This window comes from Oncorhynchus kisutch, linkage group LG14 (genome assembly GCF_002021735.2).
Source record: "Oncorhynchus kisutch isolate 150728-3 linkage group LG14, Okis_V2, whole genome shotgun sequence".
In the NCBI taxonomy this organism is placed as follows: domain Eukaryota; kingdom Metazoa; phylum Chordata; class Actinopteri; order Salmoniformes; family Salmonidae; genus Oncorhynchus; species Oncorhynchus kisutch.
The window spans coordinates 62,777,492-62,803,956 of record NC_034187.2 but is presented as its reverse complement, the minus strand read 5'-3'; the positions used below and the strand labels follow the sequence as shown (position 1 = coordinate 62,803,956).

At 45.3% G+C, this 26,465-nt stretch overlaps 1 protein-coding gene across 11 annotated transcripts; it reads left to right on the top strand.

Annotated features, from left to right (window-relative positions):
- The first annotated feature begins 452 nt into the window (after positions 1 to 452).
- On the top strand, positions 453 to 26,011 carry LOC109903516 (mucin-17). 11 transcript variants are annotated; one of them, XM_031788723.1, is made up of 7 exons: positions 453 to 580; positions 691 to 749; positions 832 to 1,789; positions 2,285 to 2,694; positions 12,951 to 13,805; positions 24,068 to 24,653; positions 24,815 to 26,011. In XM_031788723.1, the coding sequence occupies exons 1-6, from the start codon at positions 558 to 560 to the stop codon at positions 24,622 to 24,624; spliced, it is 2,862 nt and encodes a 953-aa protein (XP_031644583.1). In that variant the 5' UTR covers positions 453 to 557; the 3' UTR covers positions 24,625 to 24,653; positions 24,815 to 26,011. The 11 variants fall into 11 exon arrangements, with proteins under 11 accessions (XP_031644583.1, XP_031644582.1, XP_031644579.1 ...); XM_031788722.1 differs by having other exon boundaries at positions 832 to 1,976; positions 2,301 to 2,694; XM_031788719.1 differs by having other exon boundaries at positions 832 to 2,284; positions 2,456 to 2,694.
- The last annotated feature ends 454 nt before the right edge of the window (positions 26,012 to 26,465 follow it).

Below are 26,465 nucleotides of genomic sequence, written 5' to 3'. Positions count from 1 at the left end.
AGATCAGCTCTGAAAAATAGTTCTGAAAAAGACCAACCAGCGTGGGAAAAAAATCTTAATTGGGTTGCCTGTATGAAAATGCAGTCGTCATCACTGTTTGCTTGATTGATCATGTTCAGCTGCATGTCATTGTGATGTCATAACGATAGCCCTCTTGTTTGGATGAATTTCTTAACTCTCTGATTGGGAAGATCTCAATTGCTTACTCTTCGAGTCCTCTCTCCTTGTCTCCTTCTCAAAACCCATTGGATGAGAATGCCGCCCCTCTGATCCGCTTCTTCAATGGGTTTTGAGAAGGAGGTGAGGAGAGAGGACGCAAGGAGTAAACAATTCTCCCCTTAACTTCTTCCTTCCTCCATCCTTGATTGATTTGTTCTCTCAACAAAGACAAAGCTGAACGTGATCAATCAATGAGCCAGTGATTGAATGGCAATTGCAGGTTCAGGCAATAAATATACTCCCAGCTAGTATGGCAACTGAGCAAGGCAGTAAATCACAGTGGGTTTAAGTGTTCCATTTGGAAACTATAGTGGTGGCTTGTCTGTTGGTACTTAGATATGGCTTTTGGAATTAATTTGTGGTAAGAGTCTTTGAACAATGTGTTGTTGATCTACTACATGGGTCCTGCTTGACCTTTTGATGTTAAATTTCACTTGTGTTGCACAGGCACTGAATTTCTTTTCTTTACAGGATCGTGTTGCTTTGCTCCATATTCTCAGAACATTTAAGATCTACTTGTGCTCCACATGGTAAGGCATAAACAATACATTGTGTTTTGTTGAAGACCAGCCTTAAAATTGCGGCGACTCATAATTCCCTTAATCTGTTTAGATGCCCAGAGATTAAGAGGCTACATGTATTCTGGCTCTTCCCAAGTGGAAGATGAACAGAAACAACCAGGTGACGGCTATCCTCAGGATCCAATCAAACCAACTTTTAGTACTTCAGGATCTGTCCAGAGTGATGCTACTCCCAGAGAGACTGGCCCCAACACCCATAACCAGGAACTATCCCGCAGAGGCTCTGCTTCAAGCTCTATCCAGCCTGCCCCAAGAATGTTAGGCCTCTCTGGATCTATAGCCAGTAGAACCTCTGTCAGCCACAACAAGCGTCACACCCGTGCCAGTATAACCTCAGGCCAAAGTGTCACCAACCCTAGTGCAGTGAAGATGGTTTCAAATTGGGAAGCAAAGGGAATCCAGCCCAAAACCTTTCCATTACAGCCTCATTCAAGCAACTCTGGATCTGTTCAGAATTTCCTGGGAAGCCATTTATTCAAAGCAAACCCCCAGAATTCTGTGGCACAAAGTGGAATCTACCAGTCCGTAAGGGAAATGGCTTCCACCCCTTACCTTCAAGCTCCCTCACGTGGTTCTTCAGGAACTTCACTTAGACCAGGTCCTCTGCATTTTGGGTCTACTGAAGGTGGGAGTGCAACAAATGTATACAAGCCCAGCTTCTCTCAATATGTCAAGCCATACCAGAGTAGATATGCCTCCGCCAGTAGTGGTTCAACTTCTAGTCAATATGCCCAGAGTATAGATGTTGCCTCCAAAAGCAGCAGTATCCCTATACTTAGCCTGGGGTCTAGCTCCAGTCTCTTTGCCCCGAGTTCTACGCCTAGTAAAAACTCCTATGGAACCTACAAGCCTGGCTCTACCCTTGGTGCAACACCACGCCAGAGCATGTTTACCGCTAACCAGGGTGGCAGTGCTTCAATCTACAGCCAGAATGCCCTTGCCGCCAACCAGAAGCCAGGTAGCACTACACCTGCCGACAGCAACCACAGGCAAGTCTCTGGTCAGGTGGGGGACTACCAGCCTAGTTATGTTGCCAGTAGTGGGCCAATCTCCATCCTTTCCAGTTCTAACCAGGGTGGCAGTGCTTCAATCTACAGCCAGAATGTCCTTGCCGCCAACCAGAAGCCAAGCAGCACTACACCTGCCGACAGCAACCACAGACAAGTCTCTGGTCAGGTGGGGGACTACCAGCCTAGTTATGTTGCCAGTAGTGGGCCAATCTCCATCCTTTCCAGTTCTAACCAGGGTGGCAGTGCTTCAATCTACAGCCAGAATGTCCTTGCCGCCAACCAGAAGCCAAGCAGCACTACACCTGCCGACAGCAACCACAGACAAGTCTCTGGTCAGGTGGGGGACTACCAGCCTAGTTATGTTGCCAGTAGTGGGCCAATCTCCATCCTTTCCAGTTCTAACCAGGGTGGCAGTGCTTCAATCTACAGCCAGAATGTCCTTGCCGCCAACCAGAAGCCAAGCAGCAACCACAGGCAAGTCTCTGGTCAGGTGGGGGACTACCAGCCTAGTTATGTTGCCAGTAGTGGGCCAATCTCCATCCTTTCCAGTTCTAACCAGGGTGGCAGTGCTTCAATCTACAGCCAGAATGTCCTTGCCGCCAACCAGAAGCCAAGCAGCACTACACCTGCCGACAGCAACCACAGGCAAGTCTCTGGTCAGGTGGGGGACTACCAGCCTAGTTATGTTGCCAGTAGTGGGCCAATCTCCATCCTTTCCAGTTCTAACCAGGGTGGCAGTGCTTCAATCTACAGCCAGAATGTCCTTGCCGCCAACCAGAAGCCAAGCAGCAACCACAGGCAAGTCTCTGGTCAGGTGGGGGACTACCAGCCTAGTTATGTTGCCAGTAGTGGGCCAATCTCCATCCTTTCCAGTTCTAACCAGGGTGGCAGTGCTTCAACCGATGTCCAGGAACCAAGCAACTCTAAACCTGCCCCCAGGCAAAGCTATCAGCGCAGCTATACTCCCAATGCTGTGAAGTCTATCCCTAGCTATGCCAGAGGACCTACCCAGAGCAGTACCACCACACCTCAAAGCGTTGTTTTGGTCTACAACATCCCAGCACGCTACGGTGGCACTCATATCCGTCGGCTCAAAGACCGTATTCATAGTGGGCGTAGTGCCTCCACTAGCCACTCCAAAACCAGCTCAAGTGTTAACAAGCCACAGCAAAACCACACTCTACCTGCCAAACAGGAGGGTCCCAGCACTCCCTACGTCCAAGTCTCACACTCTACTAGATGGGAGCCCAGAACATGACTAAGTGAGAGCTGTAACCACCAGTTGAGGTGATTGGTGTTTATTTTTATGCTACTTAGCCTGTTAGGTTTACACGGGCAGCTTATTGATCTTTTTGCCACTCTGCTCTTGAAAATTGGGGGGGTAGTAATCAGAATTGGGCAGCCTGTCTTCATGTTTGCTTGTTAATAATCTACTGTTTGTCTTCTAGGTGCTGAGACCATGAAGTGATGCCAGGTGCTGTACTTCAATGGTTTTAATAACTAACGTTGCATCTTATCCAAGTTCAGTCTCACTGTATCCATTAAGTTGTTTTTACTGACATGTCTGCTTGGTCCAGCAGTACTTTTTGAATGCTGGCATTTGTTAAGATGTTGCATGACTGGACCTCTACAATGAGCCTGAAGCTGTGTTGGGCTTAACATTTGATGTGTGATAGGACCAGGGATTGACCATATAATTGGACAGTACTCCAAGTGTGATAGGACCAGGGATTGCATCACCTGATTCAGAATGCTAGATGTTACATACTCTGAACATTTTCTTGGAACAGCAATTACCTTACAAATATTAGCAATGTGTTCTGACCATGATAAAGCTGCATCCAACATGATGCCTTGTAGTTTCGTTTTTTTCACTTGCTCTACATGACTTCTATTCATCGACAAATTCAATAAGGGATCATCAGCAAGCATAAATCTTCAACCAAATACGATACATCTAGTTTTAGAAGTTCAACACAATGTGTTCATATCAACTCACTCAGACACCATTCTTAGCTCACTCCTCAGTACATCTGTTAGCTCATTACATTCTGATGCTGTGGTATACATCGTAGGGTCATCCGCATATATTACTGCTCTTGCTTTGTTCATTACTGGAGGTAAATCATTAGTAAAGAGAAGTGGGCCTAGGCAGCTTCCTTGAGGAAGATCACCGCGTATCTTTACTATTTGAAAAGCTACCATTAAAGAACACCTTTTGCCTTCTCCTGGATAGATAGCTTTCCATCCAGGATAAAGCTGCAATTTGGTGTGAAGATTATCTGTACCAGGTGAATTGTCATCCGAAAGAGACAACAGCATGCTTTCTACTTCCCTTTCTACTTGGTGAAATTTGAACATGCATTGCCTGATACAATCTTTTATAAGGGTATATGACATGGAGCCATCAGTTGGAATCATAGCATTCCTCACAACTTGTCCACTTTGCCTGTAAAATATTCATTGAAGTAATTTGCGATGTCGTGCGGTTTTGTAATAAACATACCCTCTGATTCAACAAAAGAGACAGACGTTTCGAATTCCTACCCATAATAGTGTTCAACGTTTCCCCCAGTTTTTTTCCCATCACCATTTACTTCATACATTTTGTGTTGATAGAATCCCTTCTTTCCTTTGTTTAGCTTGGTAACCAGATGTCTTCATTTACAATCATTTTGCTTATCAGAGTACCATATTTATCTGCTGCTTTTTAAAAATCATTCAATTTCTCAGCTCATCATCAATCCATGGGCACTGATTGACTTCACAGTGCATTTTCTTTTAAAGGGGCATGCTTATCAGCTATACTCATAAATAATTTAATAAACTAACCTAGTGACATTTCAGGATCATCCTTAATGCACACTTCTGTAGCACCTTCTGTAGATTATTTTAGGGCCAGCCTTTGGTATTTTAGTTTTCCTAGAGTGCAACCAATTTATGATCACTACAACCTAGTACCACTGATACAGCTTTAGAACAATATTCTGCCATGTTGGTAAAAATGTGGTGGATACAAGTTGATGATGTGATACCGGACCTATTAGTGACGTTCTGGTTGGTGTTATATAAATAATCTAATATCAAACATTACTAGCAGGCCAACGCTCTGGTTAAACCGGATGTCCTCAGATAACTCTGGGCCCAGTGTCCTCAGTCAAGTTTAGAGCCTACGTGCAATAACATGATTATCCGAAGGACACACAGCTGCCATCGCGCAAATATACTCCCCTGTAAACTACAAAGAACATCCTGCAACACTAACGAGCTTAGAGTGCCAAACTATCTCACTGACATTGACCCTTGCATGTACTCCTGCAAAGACAGGAAACACCTGAGCCTAAAGCAGACACGACCAGTCCCTAAATCCACGCTTCCTTGACACACAAACATTTCATGAGCACTGTACACTCACCCCCCCCCCCCCTACTGGTCGGGTGCCAAGAGCAGAGGACTCTGTTGTGCACCAATGGGCAGGCCCGCCTCCAACTCTTCAGGACCAGTCAGAAGACCAACACGACGAGACTCCACCTACATTATTCTGTGTATACATTCTGCTGTAAACTCTGGCTGGGCAGCCTAATTATTCTGACTCCTCACAGAGTCATATTGCTTAGGTCCGTGCACGATGTAGGACAAGATATCTTTGACTCAATAAACTGCCTTTTTGCTACACCTGATTCCACTCTGTCCAGCGTCCATGATTTGGTCTCGCCCTCCTGTATTTGAACATTAACATTGGTAATGTCATAACTTGCGCCAGGTTACATACTGTTGAACATGTTATTACTCCAACTTCGTGAAAGCGACAAACTGACACGTTTTCATTTTCGTCACAAACAACTTTATATCGAAGGAGTCCCTTTGAGTTACTTTACTTCCGGCGCCGACAGAGATGGCCGCCTCGCTTCGCGTTCCTAGGAAACTATGCAGATTTTTGTTTTTTTACGTGTTATTTCTTACATTAGTACCCCAGGTCATCTTAGGTTTCATTACATACAGTCGAGAAGAACTACTGAATATAAGATCAGCGTCAACTCACCATCAGTATGACCAAGAATATGTTTTTCGCGACGCGGATCCTGTGTTCTGCCTTACAAACAGGACAACGGAGTGGATTCCATGCAGCGACCCAAAAAAACGACTCCGAAAGAGAGGGAAACGAGGCGGTCTTCTGGTCAGACTCCGGAGACGGGCACACCGTGCACCACTCCCTAGCATTCTTCTTGCCAATGTCCAGTCTCTTGACAACAAAGTTGATGAAATCCGAGCAAGGGTAGCATTCCAGAGGGACATCAGAGACTGTAACGTTCTCTGCTTCACGGAAACATGGCTCACCGGAGAGACGCTATCCGAAGCGGTGCAGCCAACGGGTTTCTCCACGCATCGCGCCGACAGAAACAAACATCTTTCTGGTAAGAAGAGGGGCGGGGGCGGGGGCGGGGGCGTATGCCTTATGGCCAACGTGACATGGTGTGATGAAAGAAACATACAGGAACTCAAATCCTTCTGTTCACCTGATTTAGAATTCCTCACAATCAAATGTAGACCGCATTATCTACCAAGAGAATTCTCTTCGATTATAATCACAGCCGTATATACCCCCCCCCAAGCAGACACATCGATGGCTCTGAACAAACTTTATTTAAATCTCTGCAAACTGGAAACTATTTATCCGGAGGCTGCATTCATTGTAGCTGGGGATTTTAACAAGGCTAATCTGAAAACAAGACTCCCTAAATTTTATCAGCATATCGATTGCGCAACCAGGGGTGGAAAGACCTTGGATCATTGTTACTCTAACTTCCGCAACGCATATAAGGCCCTGCCCCGCCCCCCTTTCGGAAAAGCTGACCACGACTCCATTTTGTTGATCCCTGCCTACAGACAGAAACTAAAACAAGAGGCTCCCACGCTGAGGTCTGTCCAACACTGGTCCGACCAAGCTGACTCCACACTCCAAGACTGCTTCCATCACGTCGACTGGGAGATGTTTCGTATTGCGTCTGATAACAACATTGACGAATACGCTGATTCGGTGTGTGAGTTCATTAGAACGTGCGTTGAAGATGTCGTTCCCATAGCAACGATTAAAACATTCCATAACCAGAAACCGTGGATTGATGGCAGCATTCGTGTGAAACTGAAAGCGCGAACCACTGCTTTTAATCAGGGCAAGGTGTCTGGTAACATGACCGAATACAAACAGTGCAGCTATTCCCTCCGCAAGGCTATCAAACAAGCTAAGCGCCAGTACAGAGACAAAGTAGAATCTCAATTCAACGGCTCAGACACAAGAGGCATGTGGCAGGGTCTACAGTCAATCACGGACTACAGGAAGAAATCCAGCCCAGTCACGGACCAGGATGTCTTGCTCCCAGGCAGACTAAATCACTTTTTTGCCCGCTTTGAGGACAATACAGTGCCACTGACACGGCCTGCAATGAAAACATGCGGTCTCTCCTTCACTGCAGCCGAGGTGAGTAAGACATTTAAACGTGTTAACCCTCGCAAGGCTGCAGGCCCAGACGGCATCCCCAGCCGCGCCCTCAGAGCATGCGCAGACCAGCTGGCCGGTGTGTTTACGGACATATTCAATCAATCCCTATACCAGTCTGCTGTTCCCACATGCTTCAAGAGGGCCACCATTGTTCCTGTTCCCAAGAAAGCTAAGGTAACTGAGCTAAACGACTACCGCCCCGTAGCACTCACATCCGTCATCATGAAGTGCTTTGAGAGACTAGTCAAGGACCATATCACCTCCACCCTACCTGACACCCTAGACCCACTCCAATTTGCTTACCGCCCAAATAGGTCCACAGACGATGCAATCTCAACCACACTGCACACTGCCCTAACCCATCTGGACAAGAGGAATACCTATGTGAGAATGCTGTTCATCGACTACAGCTCGGCATTCAACACCATAGTACCCTCCAAGCTCGTCATCAAGCTCGAGACCCTGGGTCTCGACCCCGCCCTGTGCAACTGGGTACTGGACTTCCTGACGGGCCACCCCCAGGTGGTGAGGGTAGGCAACAACATCTCCTCCCCGCTGATCCTCAACACTGGGGCCCCACAAGGGTGCGTTCTGAGCCCTCTCCTGTACTCCCTGTTCACCCACGACTGCGTGGCCACGCACGCCTCCAACTCAATCATCAAGTTTGCGGACGACACAACAGTGGTTACCAACAACGACGAGACGGCCTACAGGGAGGAGGTGAGGGCCCTCGGAGTGTGGTGTCAGGAAAATAACCTCACACTCAACGTCAACAAAACTAAGGAGATGATTGTGGACTTCAGGAAACAGCAGAGGGAACACCCCCCTATCCACATCGATGGAACAGTAATGGAGAGGGTAGCAAGTTTTAAGTTCCTCGGCATACACATCACAGACAAACTGAATTGGTCCACTCACACAGACAGCATCGTGAAGAAGGCGCAGCAGCGCCTCTTCAACCTCAGGAGGCTGAAGAAATTCGGCTTGTCACCAAAAGCACTCACAAACTTCTACAGATGCACAATCGAGAGCATCCTGGCGGGCTGTATCACCGCCTGGTATGGCAACTGCACTGCCCTCAACCGTAAGGCTCTCCAGAGGGTAGTGAGGTCTGCACAACGCATCACCGGGGGCAAACTACCTGCCCTCCAGGACACCTACACCACCCGATGTTACAGGAAGGCCATAAAGATCATCAAGGACATCAACCACCCGAGCCACTGCCTGTTCACCCCGCTGTCATCCAGAAGGCGATTGTTAGTTAGATTACTTGTTCGTTATTACTGCATTGTCGGAACTAGAAGCACAAGCATTTCGCTACACTCGCATTAACATCTGCTAACCATGTGTATGTGACAAATAAAATTTGATTTGATTTGATTCACGGCCAGCACATTCGCAGTTCGGCGCGAGACGACCTTTACACCCATGACATTTTTCTACACGTGAATTTAGCTAGCCAAAGCCACCATGACATCACCTAAAAGTGTGAGGTTTGCGCTGCTGGTGCTGGCACATGCGCAGATCAAATACACCGCTGCAGTCGACGTAGCCTGAAACCAATCTTAGATTGTACGATTTGCTTCAATTCTGTCATCACAATGTAGTCAAATTGGTATCAAGATTTTAAATAGGTGTACAATGCACAATGTGACGTGATAATCATAACAGACGTAATCCTAGTGCTAACTGATTAGCCGAAATGTAGGTTATTTTTCGGTTAATTGACAGACATCTGTTCAATAGTTTTTTTCTGTGAGCTCAATGTGCATACCAGATCAAGCCCGAACTGTGTGATGTAGTAGGGCGTTTCCAACAGGCCAATATTAAACACAGTTTAGCGCAAAAAACGTAATTAACTACCATGATCATAATCCATTTTACGCCTACTTGTCGGTTCTGTGTTTCTTTCAAGCCTGCTACATTAGGTTAGTGTAGGAAAGAGAAGGGGAGGGAGAGCAGAGACAGAAGCATGCGTGATCGAGAGGGATAGACAGCAGTTGCTTTGCGAGGTATCTACCTGAAAATACATGATCTATAGGCCTTATTTACTTTGAAGAACTACGAAAATTGTGATATTGTCAGACAGCATAGGCAGCAGCTCTACAGAGATGATGATTTGGTATTAAATAATAAAGTAATAAAATAAAGCAAATGCAACATACACAACAACTGAAATATTTTATAAAGGAATGTAATGTGAATAAATGATGGTTAATAAGTGATAAGCAGTCACTACCGTCAAGGGACTTTTATGAATTGTTTTATTCTGTGTTATTACAGCATTCAACCCACATAATGCATAGTGCATTTAATGTGGGCCAATTGTGCGCAGCCCTATGGGTCTCCCAATCACGGACAGATTTTTTTAATTATTTAAATTTTTTATTTAACCTTTATTTAACCAGGTAGGCTAGTTGAGAACAAGTTCTCATTTGCAACTGCGACCTGGCCAAGATAAAGCATAGCCGTGTGAGCAGACAACAAAGAGTTACACATGGAGTAAACAATTAACAAGTCAATAACACAGTAGAAAACAAAGGGGGAGTCTATATACAATGTGTGCAAAAGGCATGAGGAGGTAGGCAAATAATTACAATTTTGCAGATTAACACTGGAGTGATGAATGGTCTGATGGTCATGTACAGGTAGAGATATTGCTGTGCAAAAGAGCAGAAAAGTAAATAAATAAAAACAGTATGGGGATGAGGTAGGTGAAGAAGGGTGGGCTATTTACCAATAGACTATGTACAGCTGCAGCGATCGGTTAGCTGCTCAGATAGCTGATGTTTGAAGTTGGTGAGGGAGATAAAAGTCTCCAACTTCAGCGATTTTTGCAATTCGTTCCAGTCACAGGCAGCAGAGTACTGGAACGAAAGGCGGCCGAATGAGGTGTTGGCTTTAGGGATGATCAGTGAGATACACCTGCTGGAGCGCGTGCTACGGATGGGTGTTGCCATCGTGACCAGTGAGCTGAGATAAGGCGGAGCTTTACCTAGCATGGACTTGTAGATGACCTGGAGCCAGTGGGTCTGGCGACGAATATGTAGCGAGGGCCAGCCGACTAGAGCATACAAGTCGCAGTGGTGGGTGGTATAAGGTGCTTTAGTGACAAAACGGATGGCACTGTGATAAACTGCATCCAGTTTGCTGAGTAGAGTGTTGGAAGCCATTTTGTAGATGACATCGCCGAAGTCGAGGATCGGTAGGATAGTCAGTTTTACTAGGGTGGCGTGAGTGAAGGAGGCTTTGTTGCGGAATAGATGTGATACATCCTATTGCACTGAGATGCAGTGCCTTATATAAGTGTATATATATATATATGTGTATATATATATATAATTATCTATTATGTTAATTTATTTTTGAGTACAGACTAGCTAAAAAAGTGAAAAGAATAAAGATAATTTTCTGGTAAAAAAAAAAGTGAAGGTCCAAAATCATAAGTTTGTACACCCTATTTTAAATTGCTCCATGGAATAACTTTGCAGCTGTTTCTGATTAATAAACAATGCCATGCTGGTGGGTTGTAACATTCAAATAAAATCCAGAATTTCTGCTGGTGTGGGCATTTAAGTACTACAGCACGCACAGACTAAAAAATGCAATTGCTGCCAGCTAGCAAACTTAGGCCCGCTTGCGCTGTGACTTGGCCTGTGTTTAGACAGGCAGCCCAAATCAGATTTTCTTTTAATAAACTAATTGGTCTTTTGACCAATCTGATCAGCTCTGAGAAAGATCTGATGTGAAAAGATCCAATGTGATTGGTGGAAAGGCCGACTAGTGGTGGGAAAAAAAATCTAAATTGGGCTGCTTGTTGAAACACATCCTTTCTGCCTTGTGTAGTTGGTATATCAGTTGGGTGTATGTTTGGCTGTGTTTAGACACACAGTCCAATTCTGATTTTTTTTCTCACTAATTGGTCTTTTGACCATCAGATCAGCTCTGAAAAATAGTTCTGAAAAAGACCAACCAGCGTGGGAAAAAAATCTTAATTGGGTTGCCTGTATGAAAATGCAGTCGTCATCACTGTTTGCTTGATTGATCATGTTCAGCTGCATGTCATTGTGATGTCATAACGATAGCCCTCTTGTTTGGATGAATTTCTTAACTCTCTGATTGGGAAGATCTCAATTGCTTACTCTTCGAGTCCTCTCTCCTTGTCTCCTTCTCAAAACCCATTGGATGAGAATGCCGCCCCTCTGATCCGCTTCTTCAATGGGTTTTGAGAAGGAGGTGAGGAGAGAGGACGCAAGGAGTAAACAATTCTCCCCTTAACTTCTTCCTTCCTCCATCCTTGATTGATTTGTTCTCTCAACAAAGACAAAGCTGAACGTGATCAATCAATGAGCCAGTGATTGAATGGCAATTGCAGGTTCAGGCAATAAATATACTCCCAGCTAGTATGGCAACTGAGCAAGGCAGTAAATCACAGTGGGTTTAAGTGTTCCATTTGGAAACTATAGTGGTGGCTTGTCTGTTGGTACTTAGATATGGCTTTTGGAATTAATTTGTGGTAAGAGTCTTTGAACAATGTGTTGTTGATCTACTACATGGGTCCTGCTTGACCTTTTGATGTTAAATTTCACTTGTGTTGCACAGGCACTGAATTTCTTTTCTTTACAGGATCGTGTTGCTTTGCTCCATATTCTCAGAACATTTAAGATCTACTTGTGCTCCACATGGTAAGGCATAAACAATACATTGTGTTTTGTTGAAGACCAGCCTTAAAATTGCGGCGACTCATAATTCCCTTAATCTGTTTAGATGCCCAGAGATTAAGAGGCTACATGTATTCTGGCTCTTCCCAAGTGGAAGATGAACAGAAACAACCAGGTGACGGCTATCCTCAGGATCCAATCAAACCAACTTTTAGTACTTCAGGATCTGTCCAGAGTGATGCTACTCCCAGAGAGACTGGCCCCAACACCCATAACCAGGAACTATCCCGCAGAGGCTCTGCTTCAAGCTCTATCCAGCCTGCCCCAAGAATGTTAGGCCTCTCTGGATCTATAGCCAGTAGAACCTCTGTCAGCCACAACAAGCGTCACACCCGTGCCAGTATAACCTCAGGCCAAAGTGTCACCAACCCTAGTGCAGTGAAGATGGTTTCAAATTGGGAAGCAAAGGGAATCCAGCCCAAAACCTTTCCATTACAGCCTCATTCAAGCAACTCTGGATCTGTTCAGAATTTCCTGGGAAGCCATTTATTCAAAGCAAACCCCCAGAATTCTGTGGCACAAAGTGGAATCTACCAGTCCGTAAGGGAAATGGCTTCCACCCCTTACCTTCAAGCTCCCTCACGTGGTTCTTCAGGAACTTCACTTAGACCAGGTCCTCTGCATTTTGGGTCTACTGAAGGTGGGAGTGCAACAAATGCATACAAGCCCAGCTTCTCTCAATATGTCAAGCCATACCAGAGTAGATATGCCTCCGCCAGTAGTGGTTCAACTTCTAGTCAATATGCCCAGAGTATAGATGTTGCCTCCAAAAGCAGCAGTATCCCTATACTTAGCCTGGGGTCTAGCTCCAGTCTCTTTGCCCCGAGTTCTACGCCTAGTAAAAACTCCTATGGAACCTACAAGCCTGGCTCTACCCTTGGTGCAACACCACGCCAGAGCATGTTTACCGCTAACCAGGGTGGCAGTGCTTCAATCTACAGCCAGAATGCCCTTGCCGCCAACCAGAAGCCAGGTAGCACTACACCTGCCGACAGCAACCACAGGCAAGTCTCTGGTCAGGTGGGGGACTACCAGCCTAGTTATGTTGCCAGTAGTGGGCCAATCTCCATCCTTTCCAGTTCTAACCAGGGTGGCAGTGCTTCAATCTACAGCCAGAATGTCCTTGCCGCCAACCAGAAGCCAAGCAGCACTACACCTGCCGACAGCAACCACAGACAAGTCTCTGGTCAGGTGGGGGACTACCAGCCTAGTTATGTTGCCAGTAGTGGGCCAATCTCCATCCTTTCCAGTTCTAACCAGGGTGGCAGTGCTTCAATCTACAGCCAGAATGTCCTTGCCGCCAACCAGAAGCCAAGCAGCACTACACCTGCCGACAGCAACCACAGACAAGTCTCTGGTCAGGTGGGGGACTACCAGCCTAGTTATGTTGCCAGTAGTGGGCCAATCTCCATCCTTTCCAGTTCTAACCAGGGTGGCAGTGCTTCAATCTACAGCCAGAATGTCCTTGCCGCCAACCAGAAGCCAAGCAGCACTACACCTGCCGACAGCAACCACAGGCAAGTCTCTGGTCAGGTGGGGGACTACCAGCCTAGTTATGTTGTCAGTAGTGGGCCAATCTCTGTCCTTTCCAGTTCTAACCAGGGTGGCAGTGCTTCAATCTACAGCCAGAATGTCCTTGCCGCCAACCAGAAGCCAAGCAGCACTACACCTGCCGACAGCAACCACAGGCAAGTCTCTGGTCAGGTGGGGGACTACCAGCCTAGTTATGTTGCCAGTAGTGGGCCAATCTCCATCCTTTCCAGTTCTAACCAGGGTGGCAGTGCTTCAACCGATGTCCAGGAACCAAGCAACTCTAAACCTGCCCCCAGGCAAAGCTATCAGCGCAGCTATACTCCCAATGCTGTGAAGTCTATCCCTAGCTATGCCAGAGGACCTACCCAGAGCAGTACCACCACACCTCAAAGCGTTGTTTTGGTCTACAACATCCCAGCACGCTACGGTGGCACTCATATCCGTCGGCTCAAAGACCGTATTCATAGTGGGCGTAGTGCCTCCACTAGCCACTCCAAAACCAGCTCAAGTGTTAACAAGCCACAGCAAAACCACACTCTACCTGCCAAACAGGAGGGTCCCAGCACTCCCTACGTCCAAGTCTCACACTCTACTAGATGGGAGCCCAGAACATGACTAAGTGAGAGCTGTAACCACCAGTTGAGGTGATTGGTGTTTATTTTTATGCTACTTAGCCTGTTAGGTTTACACGGGCAGCTTATTGATCTTTTTGCCACTCTGCTCTTGAAAATTGGGGGGGTAGTAATCAGAATTGGGCAGCCTGTCTTCATGTTTGCTTGTTAATAATCTACTGTTTGTCTTCTAGGTGCTGAGACCATGAAGTGATGCCAGGTGCTGTACTTCAATGGTTTTAATAACTAACGTTGCATCTTATCCAAGTTCAGTCTCACTGTATCCATTAAGTTGTTTTTACTGACATGTCTGCTTGGTCCAGCAGTACTTTTTGAATGCTGGCATTTGTTAAGATGTTGCATGACTGGACCTCTACAATGAGCCTGAAGCTGTGTTGGGCTTAACATTTGATGTGTGATAGGACCAGGGATTGACCATATAATTGGACAGTACTCCAAGTGTGATAGGACCAGGGATTGCATCACCTGATTCAGAATGCTAGATGTTACATACTCTGAACATTTTCTTGGAACAGCAATTACCTTACAAATATTAGCAATGTGTTCTGACCATGATAAAGCTGCATCCAACATGATGCCTTGTAGTTTCGTTTTTTTCACTTGCTCTACATGACTTCTATTCATCGACAAATTCAATAAGGGATCATCAGCAAGCATAAATCTTCAACCAAATACGATACATCTAGTTTTAGAAGTTCAACACAATGTGTTCATATCAACTCACTCAGACACCATTCTTAGCTCACTCCTCAGTACATCTGTTAGCTCATTACATTCTGATGCTGTGGTATACATCGTAGGGTCATCCGCATATATTACTGCTCTTGCTTTGTTCATTACTGGAGGTAAATCATTAGTAAAGAGAAGTGGGCCTAGGCAGCTTCCTTGAGGAAGATCACCGCGTATCTTTACTATTTGAAAAGCTACCATTAAAGAACACCTTTTGCCTTCTCCTGGATAGATAGCTTTCCATCCAGGATAAAGCTGCAATTTGGTGTGAAGATTATCTGTACCAGGTGAATTGTCATCCGAAAGAGACAACAGCATGCTTTCTACTTCCCTTTCTACTTGGTGAAATTTGAACATGCATTGCCTGATACAATCTTTTATAAGGGTATATGACATGGAGCCATCAGTTGGAATCATAGCATTCCTCACAACTTGTCCACTTTGCCTGTAAAATATTCATTGAAGTAATTTGCGATGTCGTGCGGTTTTGTAATAAACATACCCTCTGATTCAACAAAAGAGACAGACGTTTCGAATTCCTACCCATAATAGTGTTCAACGTTTCCCCCAGTTTTTTTCCCATCACCATTTACTTCATACATTTTGTGTTGATAGAATCCCTTCTTTCCTTTGTTTAGCTTGGTAACCAGATGTCTTCATTTACAATCATTTTGCTTATCAGAGTACCATATTTATCTGCTGCTTTTTAAAAATCATTCAATTTCTCAGCTCATCATCAATCCATGGGCACTGATTGACTTCACAGTGCATTTTCTTTTAAAGGGGCATGCTTATCAGCTATACTCATAAATAATTTAATAAACTAACCTAGTGACATTTCAGGATCATCCTTAATGCACACTTCTGTAGCACCTTCTGTAGATTATTTTAGGGCCAGCCTTTGGTATTTTAGTTTTCCTAGAGTGCAACCAATTTATGATCACTACAACCTAGTACCACTGATACAGCTTTAGAACAATATTCTGCCATGTTGGTAAAAATGTGGTGGATACAAGTTGATGATGTGATACCGGACCTATTAGTGACGTTCTGGTTGGTGTTATATAAATAATCTAATATCAAACATTACTAGCAGGCCAACGCTCTGGTTAAACCGGATGTCCTCAGATAACTCTGGGCCCAGTGTCCTCAGTCAAGTTTAGAGCCTACGTGCAATAACATGATTATCCGAAGGACACACAGCTGCCATCGCGCAAATATACTCCCCTGTAAACTACAAAGAACATCCTGCAACACTAACGAGCTTAGAGTGCCAAACTATCTCACTGACATTGACCCTTGCATGTACTCCTGCAAAGACAGGAAACACCTGAGCCTAAAGCAGACACGACCAGTCCCTAAATCCACGCTTCCTTGACACACAAACATTTCATGAGCACTGTACACTCACCCCCCCCCCCCCCTACTGGTCGGGTGCCAAGAGCAGAGGACTCTGTTGTGCACCAATGGGCAGGCCCGCCTCCAACTCTTCAGGACCAGTCAGAAGACCAACACGACGAGACTCCACCTACATTATTCTGTGTATACATTCTGCTGTAAACTCTGGCTGGGCAGCCTAATTATTCTGACTCCTCACAGAGTCATATTGCTTAGGTCCGTGCACGATGTAGGACAAGATATCTTTGACTCAATAAACTGCCTTTTTGCTACACCTGATTCCACTCTGTCCAGCGTCCATGATTTGGTCTCGCCCTCCTGTATTTGAACATTAACATTGGTAATGTCATAACTTGCGCCAGGTTACATACTGTTGAACATGTTATTACTCCAACTTCGTGAAAGCGACAAACTGACACGTTTTCATTTTCGTCACAAACAACTTTATATCGAAGGAGTCCCTTTGAGTTACTTTACTTCCGGCGCCGACAGAGATGGCCGCCTCGCTTCGCGTTCCTAGGAAACTATGCAGATTTTTGTTTTTTTACGTGTTATTTCTTACATTAGTACCCCAGGTCATCTTAGGTTTCATTACATACAGTCGAGAAGAACTACTGAATATAAGATCAGCGTCAACTCACCATCAGTATGACCAAGAATATGTTTTTCGCGACGCGGATCCTGTGTTCTGCCTTACAAACAGGACAACGGAGTGGATTCCATGCAGCGACCCAAAAAAACGACTCCGAAAGAGAGGGAAACGAGGCGGTCTTCTGGTCAGACTCCGGAGACGGGCACACCGTGCACCACTCCCTAGCATTCTTCTTGCCAATGTCCAGTCTCTTGACAACAAAGTTGATGAAATCCGAGCAAGGGTAGCATTCCAGAGGGACATCAGAGACTGTAACGTTCTCTGCTTCACGGAAACATGGCTCACCGGAGAGACGCTATCCGAAGCGGTGCAGCCAACGGGTTTCTCCACGCATCGCGCCGACAGAAACAAACATCTTTCTGGTAAGAAGAGGGGCGGGGGCGGGGGCGTATGCCTTATGGCCAACGTGACATGGTGTGATGAAAGAAACATACAGGAACTCAAATCCTTCTGTTCACCTGATTTAGAATTCCTCACAATCAAATGTAGACCGCATTATCTACCAAGAGAATTCTCTTCGATTATAATCACAGCCGTATATATCCCCCCCCAAGCAGACACATCGATGGCTCTGAACAAACTTTATTTAAATCTCTGCAAACTGGAAACTATTTATCCGGAGGCTGCATTCATTGTAGCTGGGGATTTTAACAAGGCTATTCTGAAAACAAGACTCCCTAAATTTTATCAGCATATCGATTGCGCAACCAGGGGTGGAAAGACCTTGGATCATTGTTACTCTAACTTCCGCAACGCATATAAGGCCCTGCCCCGCCCCCCTTTCGGAAAAGCTGACCACGACTCCATTTTGTTGATCCCTGCCTACAGACAGAAACTAAAACAAGAGGCTCCCACGCTGAGGTCTGTCCAACACTGGTCCGACCAAGCTGACTCCACACTCCAAGACTGCTTCCATCACGTCGACTGGGAGATGTTTCGTATTGCGTCTGATAACAACATTGACGAATACGCTGATTCGGTGTGTGAGTTCATTAGAACGTGCGTTGAAGATGTCGTTCCCATAGCAACGATTAAAACATTCCATAACCAGAAACCGTGGATTGATGGCAGCATTCGTGTGAAACTGAAAGCGCGAACCACTGCTTTTAATCAGGGCAAGGTGTCTGGTAACATGACCGAATACAAACAGTGCAGCTATTCCCTCCGCAAGGCTATCAAACAAGCTAAGCGCCAGTACAGAGACAAAGTAGAATCTCAATTCAACGGCTCAGACACAAGAGGCATGTGGCAGGGTCTACAGTCAATCACGGACTACAGGAAGAAATCCAGCCCAGTCACGGACCAGGATGTCTTGCTCCCAGGCAGACTAAATAACTTTTTTGCCCGCTTTGAGGACAATACAGTGCCACTGACACGGCCTGCAATGAAAACATGCGGTCTCTCCTTCACTGCAGCCGAGGTGAGTAAGACATTTAAACGTGTTAACCCTCGCAAGGCTGCAGGCCCAGACGGCATCCCCAGCCGCGCTCTCAGAGCATGCGCAGACCAGCTGGCCGGTGTGTTTACGGACATATTCAATCAATCCCTATACCAGTCTGCTGTTCCCACATGCTTCAAGAGGGCCACCATTGTTCCTGTTCCCAAGAAAGCTAAGGTAACTGAGCTAAACGACTACCGCCCCGTAGCACTCACATCCGTCATCATGAAGTGCTTTGAGAGACTAGTCAAGGACCATATCACCTCCACCCTACCTGACACCCTAGACCCACTCCAATTTGCTTACCGCCCAAATAGGTCCACAGACGATGCAATCTCAACCACACTGCACACTGCCCTAACCCATCTGGACAAGAGGAATACCTATGTGAGAATGCTGTTCATCGACTACAGCTCGGCATTCAACACCATAGTACCCTCCAAGCTCGTCATCAAGCTCGAGACCCTGGGTCTCGACCCCGCCCTGTGCAACTGGGTACTGGACTTCCTGACGGGCCACCCCCAGGTGGTGAGGGTAGGCAACAACATCTCCTCCCCGCTGATCCTCAACACTGGGGCCCCACAAGGGTGCGTTCTGAGCCCTCTCCTGTACTCCCTGTTCACCCACGACTGCGTGGCCACGCACGCCTCCAACTCAATCATCAAGTTTGCGGACGACACAACAGTGGTAGGCTTGATTACCAACAACGACGAGACGGCCTACAGGGAGGAGGTGAGGGCCCTCGGAGTGTGGTGTCAGGAAAATAACCTCACACTCAACGTCAACAAAACTAAGGAGATGATTGTGGACTTCAGGAAACAGCAGAGGGAACACCCCCCTATCCACATCGATGGAACAGTAGTGGAGAGGGTAGCAAGTTTTAAGTTCCTCGGCATACACATCACAGACAAACTGAATTGGTCCACTCACACAGACAGCATCGTGAAGAAGGCGCAGCAGCGCCTCTTCAACCTCAGGAGGCTGAAGAAATTCGGCTTGTCACCAAAAGCACTCACAAACTTCTACAGATGCACAATCGAGAGCATCCTGGCGGGCTGTATCACCGCCTGGTATGGCAACTGCACCGCCCTCAACCGTAAGGCTCTCCAGAGGGTAGTGAGGTCTGCACAACGCATCACCGGGGGCAAACTACCTGCCCTCCAGGACACCTACACCACCCGATGTTACAGGAAGGCCATAAAGATCATCAAGGACATCAACCACCCGAGCCACTGCCTGTTCACCCCGCTGTCATCCAGAAGGCGATTGTTAGTTAGATTACTTGTTCGTTATTACTGCATTGTCGGAACTAGAAGCACAAGCATTTCGCTACACTCGCATTAACATCTGCTAACCATGTGTATGTGACAAATAACATTTGATTTGATTTGATTCACGGCCAGCACATTCGCAGTTCGGCGCGAGACGACCTTTACACCCGATGACATTTTTCTACACGTGAATTTAGCTAGCCAAAGCCACCATGACATCACCTAAAAGTGTGAGGTTTGCGCTGCTGGTGCTGGCACATGCGCAGATCAAATACACCGCTGCAGTCGACGTAGCCTGAAACCAATCTTAGATTGTACGATTTGCTTCAATTCTGTCATCACAATGTAGTCAAATTGGTATCAAGATTTTAAATAGGTGTACAATGCACAATGTGACGTGATAATCATAACAGACGTAATCCTAGTGCTAACTGATTAGCCGAAATGTAGGTTATTTTTCGGTTAATTGACAGACATCTGTTCAATTGTTTTTTCTGTGAGCTCAATGTGCATACCAGATCAAGCCCGAACTGTGTGATGTAGTAGGGCGTTTCCAACAGGCCAATATTAAACACAGTTTAGCGCAAAAAACGTAATTAACTACCATGATCATAATCCATTTTACGCCTACTTGTCGGTTCTGTGTTTCTTTCAAGCCTGCTACATTAGGTTAGTGTAGGAAAGAGAAGGGGAGGGAGAGCAGAGACAGAAGCATGCGTGATCGAGAGGGATAGACAGCAGTTGCTTTGCGAGGTATCTACCTGAAAATACATGATCTATAGGCCTTATTTACTTTGAAGAACTACGAAAATTGTGATATTGTCAGACAGCATAGGCAGCAGCTCTACAGAGATGATGATTTGGTATTAAATAATAAAGTAATAAAATAAAGCAAATGTAACATACACAACAACTGAAATATTTTATAAAGGAATGTAATGTGAATAAATGATGGTTAATAAGTGATAAGCAGTCACTACCGTCAAGGGACTTTTATGAATTGTTTTATTCTGTGTTATTACAGCATTCAACCCACATAATGCATAGTGCATTTAATGTGGGCCAATTGTGCGCAGCCCTATGGGTCTCCCAATCACGGACAGATTTTTTTATTTTTTTTATTTTTTTATTTAACCTTTATTTAACCAGGTAGGCTAGTTGAGAACAAGTTCTCATTTGCAACTGCGACCTGGCCAAGATAAAGCATAGCCGTGTGAGCAGACAACAAAGAGTTACACATGGAGCAAACAATTAACAAGTCAATAACACAGTAGAAAACAAAGGGGGAGTCTATATACAATGTGTGCAAAAGGCATGAGGAGGTAGGCAAATAATTACAATTTTGCAGATTAACACTGGAGTGATGAATGGTCTGATGGTCATGTACAGGTAGAGATATTGCTGTGCAAAAGAGCAGAAAAGTAAATAAATAAAAACAGTATGGGGATGAGGTAGGTGAAGAAGGGTGGGCTATTTACCAATAGACTATGTACAGCTGCAGCGATCGGTTAGCTGCTCAGATAGCTGATGTTTGAAGTTGGTGAGGGAGATAAAAGTCTCCAACTTCAGCGATTTTTGCAATTCGTTCCAGTCACAGGCAGCAGAGTACTGGAACGAAAGGCGGCCGAATGAGGTGTTGGCTTTAGGGATGATCAGTGAGATACACCTGCTGGAGCGCGTGCTACGGATGGGTGTTGCCATCGTGACCAGTGAGCTGAGATAAGGCGGAGCTTTACCTAGCATGGACTTGTAGATGACCTGGAGCCAGTGGGTCTGGCGACGAATATGTAGCGAGGGCCAGCCGACTAGAGCATACAAGTCGCAGTGGTGGGTGGTATAAGGTGCTTTAGTGACAAAACGGATGGCACTGTGATAAACTGCATCCAGTTTGCTGAGTAGAGTGTTGGAAGCCATTTTGTAGATGACATCGCCGAAGTCGAGGATCGGTAGGATAGTCAGTTTTACTAGGGTGGCGTGAGTGAAGGAGGCTTTGTTGCGGAATAGATGTGATACATCCTATTGCACTGAGATGCAGTGCCTTATATAAGTGTATATATATATATATGTGTATATATATATATATAATTATCTATTATGTTAATTTATTTTTGAGTACAGACTAGCTAAAAAAGTGAAAAGAATAAAGATAATTTTCTGGTAAAAAAAAAAGTGAAGGTCCAAAATCATAAGTTTGTACACCCTATTTTAAATTGCTCCATGGAATAACTTTGCAGCTGTTTCTGATTAATAAACAATGCCATGCTGGTGGGTTGTAACATTCAAATAAAATCCAGAATTTCTGCTGGTGTGGGCATTTAAGTACTACAGCACGCACAGACTAAAAAATGCAATTGCTGCCAGCTAGCAAATTTAGGCCCGCTTGCGCTGTGACTTGGCCTGTGTTTAGACAGGCAGCCCAAATCAGATTTTCTTTTAATAAACTAATTGGTCTTTTGACCAATCTGATCAGCTCTGAGAAAGATCTGATGTGAAAAGATCCAATGTGATTGGTGGAAAGGCCGACTAGTGGTGGGAAAAAAAATCTAAATTGGGCTGCTTGTTGAAACACATCCTTTCTGCCTTGTGTAGTTGGTATATCAGTTGGGTGTATGTTTGGCTGTGTTTAGACACACAGTCCAATTCTGATTTTTTTTCTCACTAATTGGTCTTTTGACCATCAGATCAGCTCTGAAAAATAGTTCTGAAAAAGACCAACCAGCGTGGGAAAAAAATCTTAATTGGGTTGCCTGTATGAAAATGCAGTCGTCATCACTGTTTGCTTGATTGATCATATTCAGCTGCATGTCATTGTGATGTCATAACGATAGCCCTCTTGTTTGGATGAATTTCTTAACTCTCTGATTGGGAAGATCTCAATTGCTTACTCTTCGAGTCCTCTCTCCTTGTCTCCTTCTCAAAACCCATTGGATGAGAATGCCGCCCCTCTGATCCGCTTCTTCAATGGGTTTTGAGAAGGAGGTGAGGAGAGAGGACGCAAGGAGTAAACAATTCTCCCCTTAACTTCTTCCTTCCTCCATCCTTGATTGATTTGTTCTCTCAACAAAGACAAAGCTGAACGTGATCAATCAATGAGCCAGTGATTGAATGGCAATTGCAGGTTCAGGCAATAAATATACTCCCAGCTAGTATGGCAACTGAGCAAGGCAGTAAATCACAGTGGGTTTAAGTGTTCCATTTGGAAACTATAGTGGTGGCTTGTCTGTTGGTACTTAGATATGGCTTTTGGAATTAATTTGTGGTAAGAGTCTTTGAACAATGTGTTGTTGATCTACTACATGGGTCCTGCTTGACCTTTTGATGTTAAATTTCACTTGTGTTGCACAGGCACTGAATTTCTTTTCTTTACAGGATCGTGTTGCTTTGCTCCATATTCTCAGAACATTTAAGATCTACTTGTGCTCCACATGGTAAGGCATAAACAATACATTGTGTTTTGTTTAAGACCAGCCTTAAAATTGCGGCGACTCATAATTCCCTTAATCTGTTTAGATGCCCAGAGATTAAGAGGCTACATGTATTCTGGCTCTTCCCAAGTGGAAGATGAACAGAAACAACCAGGTGACGGCTATCCTCAGGATCCAATCAAACCAACTTTTAGTACTTCAGGATCTGTCCAGAGTGATGCTACTCCCAGAGAGACTGGCCCCAACACCCATAACCAGGAACTATCCCGCAGAGGCTCTGCTTCAAGCTCTATCCAGCCTGCCCCAAGAATGTTAGGCCTCTCTGGATCTATAGCCAGTAGAACCTCTGTCAGCCACAACAAGCGTCACACCCGTGCCAGTATAACCTCAGGCCAAAGTGTCACCAACCCTAGTGCAGTGAAGATGGTTTCAAATTGGGAAGCAAAGGGAATCCAGCCCAAAACCTTTCCATTACAGCCTCATTCAAGCAACTCTGGATCTGTTCAGAATTTCCTGGGAAGCCATTTATTCAAAGCAAACCCCCAGAATTCTGTGGCACAAAGTGGAATCTACCAGTCCGTAAGGGAAATGGCTTCCACCCCTTACCTTCAAGCTCCCTCACGTGGTTCTTCAGGAACTTCACTTAGACCAGGTCCTCTGCATTTTGGGTCTACTGAAGGTGGGAGTGCAACAAATGCATACAAGCCCAGCTTCTCTCAATATGTCAAGCCATACCAGAGTAGATATGCCTCCGCCAGTAGTGGTTCAACTTCTAGTCAATATGCCCAGAGTATAGATGTTGCCTCCAAAAGCAGCAGTATCCCTATACTTAGCCTGGGGTCTAGCTCCAGTCTCTTTGCCCCGAGTTCTACGCCTAGTAAAAACTCCTATGGAACCTACAAGCCTGGCTCTACCCTTGGTGCAACACCACGCCAGAGCATGTTTACCGCTAACCAGGGTGGCAGTGCTTCAATCTACAGCCAGAATGCCCTTGCCGCCAACCAGAAGCCAGGTAGCACTACACCTGCCGACAGCAACCACAGGCAAGTCTCTGGTCAGGTGGGGGACTACCAGCCTAGTTATGTTGCCAGTAGTGGGCCAATCTCCATCCTTTCCAGTTCTAACCAGGGTGGCAGTGCTTCAACCTATGTCCAGAAACCAAGCAACTCTAAACCTGCCCCCAGGCAAAGCTATCAGCGCAGCTATACTCCCAATGCATTGAAGTCTATCCCTAGCTATGCCAGAGGACCTACCCAGAGCAGGACCAGCAGTACCACACCTCAAAGCGTTGTTCTGGTCTACATCTACAACATCCCAGCACGCTACGGTGGCACTCATATCCGTCGGCTCAAAGACCGTATTCATAGTGGGCGTAGTGCCTCCACTAGCCACTCCAAAACCAGCTCAAGTGTTAACAAGCCACAGCAAAACCACACTCCACCTGCCAAACAGGAGGGTCCCAGCACTCCCTACGTCCAAGTCTCACACTCTACTAGATGGGAGCCCAGAACATGACTAAGTGAGAGCTGTAACCACCAGTTGAGGTGATTGGTGTTTATTTTTATGCTACTTAGCCTGTTAGGTTTACACGGGCAGCTTATTGATCTTTTTGGCACTCTGCTCTTGAAAATTGGGGGGGTAGTAATCAGAATTGGGCAGCCTGTCTTCATGTTTGCTTGTTAATAATCTACTGTTTGTCTTCTAGGTGCTGAGACCATGAAGTGATGCCAGGTGCTGTACTTCAATGGTTTTAATAACTAACGTTGAATCTTATCCAAGTTCAGTCTCACTGTATCCATTAAGTTGTTTTTACTGACATGTCTGCTTGGTCCAGCAGTACTTTTTGAATGCTGGCATTTGTTAAGATGTTGCATGACTGGACCTCTACAATGAGTCTGAAGCTATGTTGGGCTTAACATGTGATGCTTCATTCACCCCCTGCAGCTGGGGAGACCCAGAGCACACTTCAGGTTCTAATGCAACTTGACTTAGTTTGTGTACATCACAACCATCAGTGGATTATATATTTTTTTTCCAGAAATTCAATCTCATATTTATTTGACCCCTGATACGTTTTCTTTTAATGCCAATGACCATGACATTTCTGCTCTTGATGTCCCCTTATGAGCCCTACATTTTGCCTTAATACCTACCATAAGCATGACAAATGTCTTATGACTAGGAGTCACACATGGTTAGATGGGCAACTCCTGGCCCTAATTATGAGACGACAGTAACAGAATGGCAGTGTTATTGAGGTAACCCAGAGTCTTGGTTTGTCGCACCTGGAATTTCACTTTGCAAACCTACCCTGAATGTCATTTTTATTTTTTATTTTTTTGTGCCTGCTTGACCAATTTGACTCAAGATAACTAGGTAGTATATTACATGTAATTACCCTTGCCACCAGCAATGTAGGACGCTTCTCTAACACATCTGTCTGGCGGGTGTCAATCTGTTAATGATAGGCTCATTAATGTCCGGTCCTGATTGAGCAGGAGGAGCCGGTTTGTCATGAGGCTGTCTGTCCCACTTTCACCCTCTTCTAATCAGACACATGGCATTGCTAAACAACCTAGGTTCAGATGGTATTCAGTCAATCCAAGTCTTCCTCTGTGCTTGGTTGACTGTGCCTGGCTCAGTGGAACCAATAGAATAATCCCTAGAGTACAAACCCATATCTGGCAGTCCAGCCAGGCTCAAGCGCAAAGTATTTGAAAGATATCAAATAGTTTGATCACAGGTCTGACTAGTTAGCCGTGGAGTCAAGATTCAGAATGTTTGCTTACATTTGAGATGTTAGGTTATTGATGACCTGTTTTACAGCGAGGTGTATGACGAGCCAGGAGTGGAACAACGATTTACCCCCGTCTGTCACAGTTAAATGGAGAGAGAGCGACACCTCGTATGCATTGACCAGCCATGTGTGGTGGTTCAGATAAAAGCTATGCTATTTCCTGCCAGAGGAAGTAGCGGAGGCACAGAGGGAACTCTTTTAGGAGCTGTTACGTTTCCTCTCTTTTTCCATCATGACTGGGAACATTCATAAAGAGAAACATGTGGAAGAAAAAATAGACATTTCTTCCTTCCACTGGCATCAGCAGAAACTATCTTTCTGACAGGACATTTAGATGGATTGTAGATTTGCATGAAGAGAAAGGTTTCATAAATCATACTGAAAATGAGATCTATTAATCAAGAGGACGTAGGTGACTGTTCTCTCTAATGGGATGATGACACTGTCAGGCCATTGAACAATCTGCTTCACCCATGATGTTTCATCATAATAGGCATACTGTACAACGTACATCTTGCGCTCTCTTTCCATCTATCTCTCGCTCTCTGGCTCTATGCCA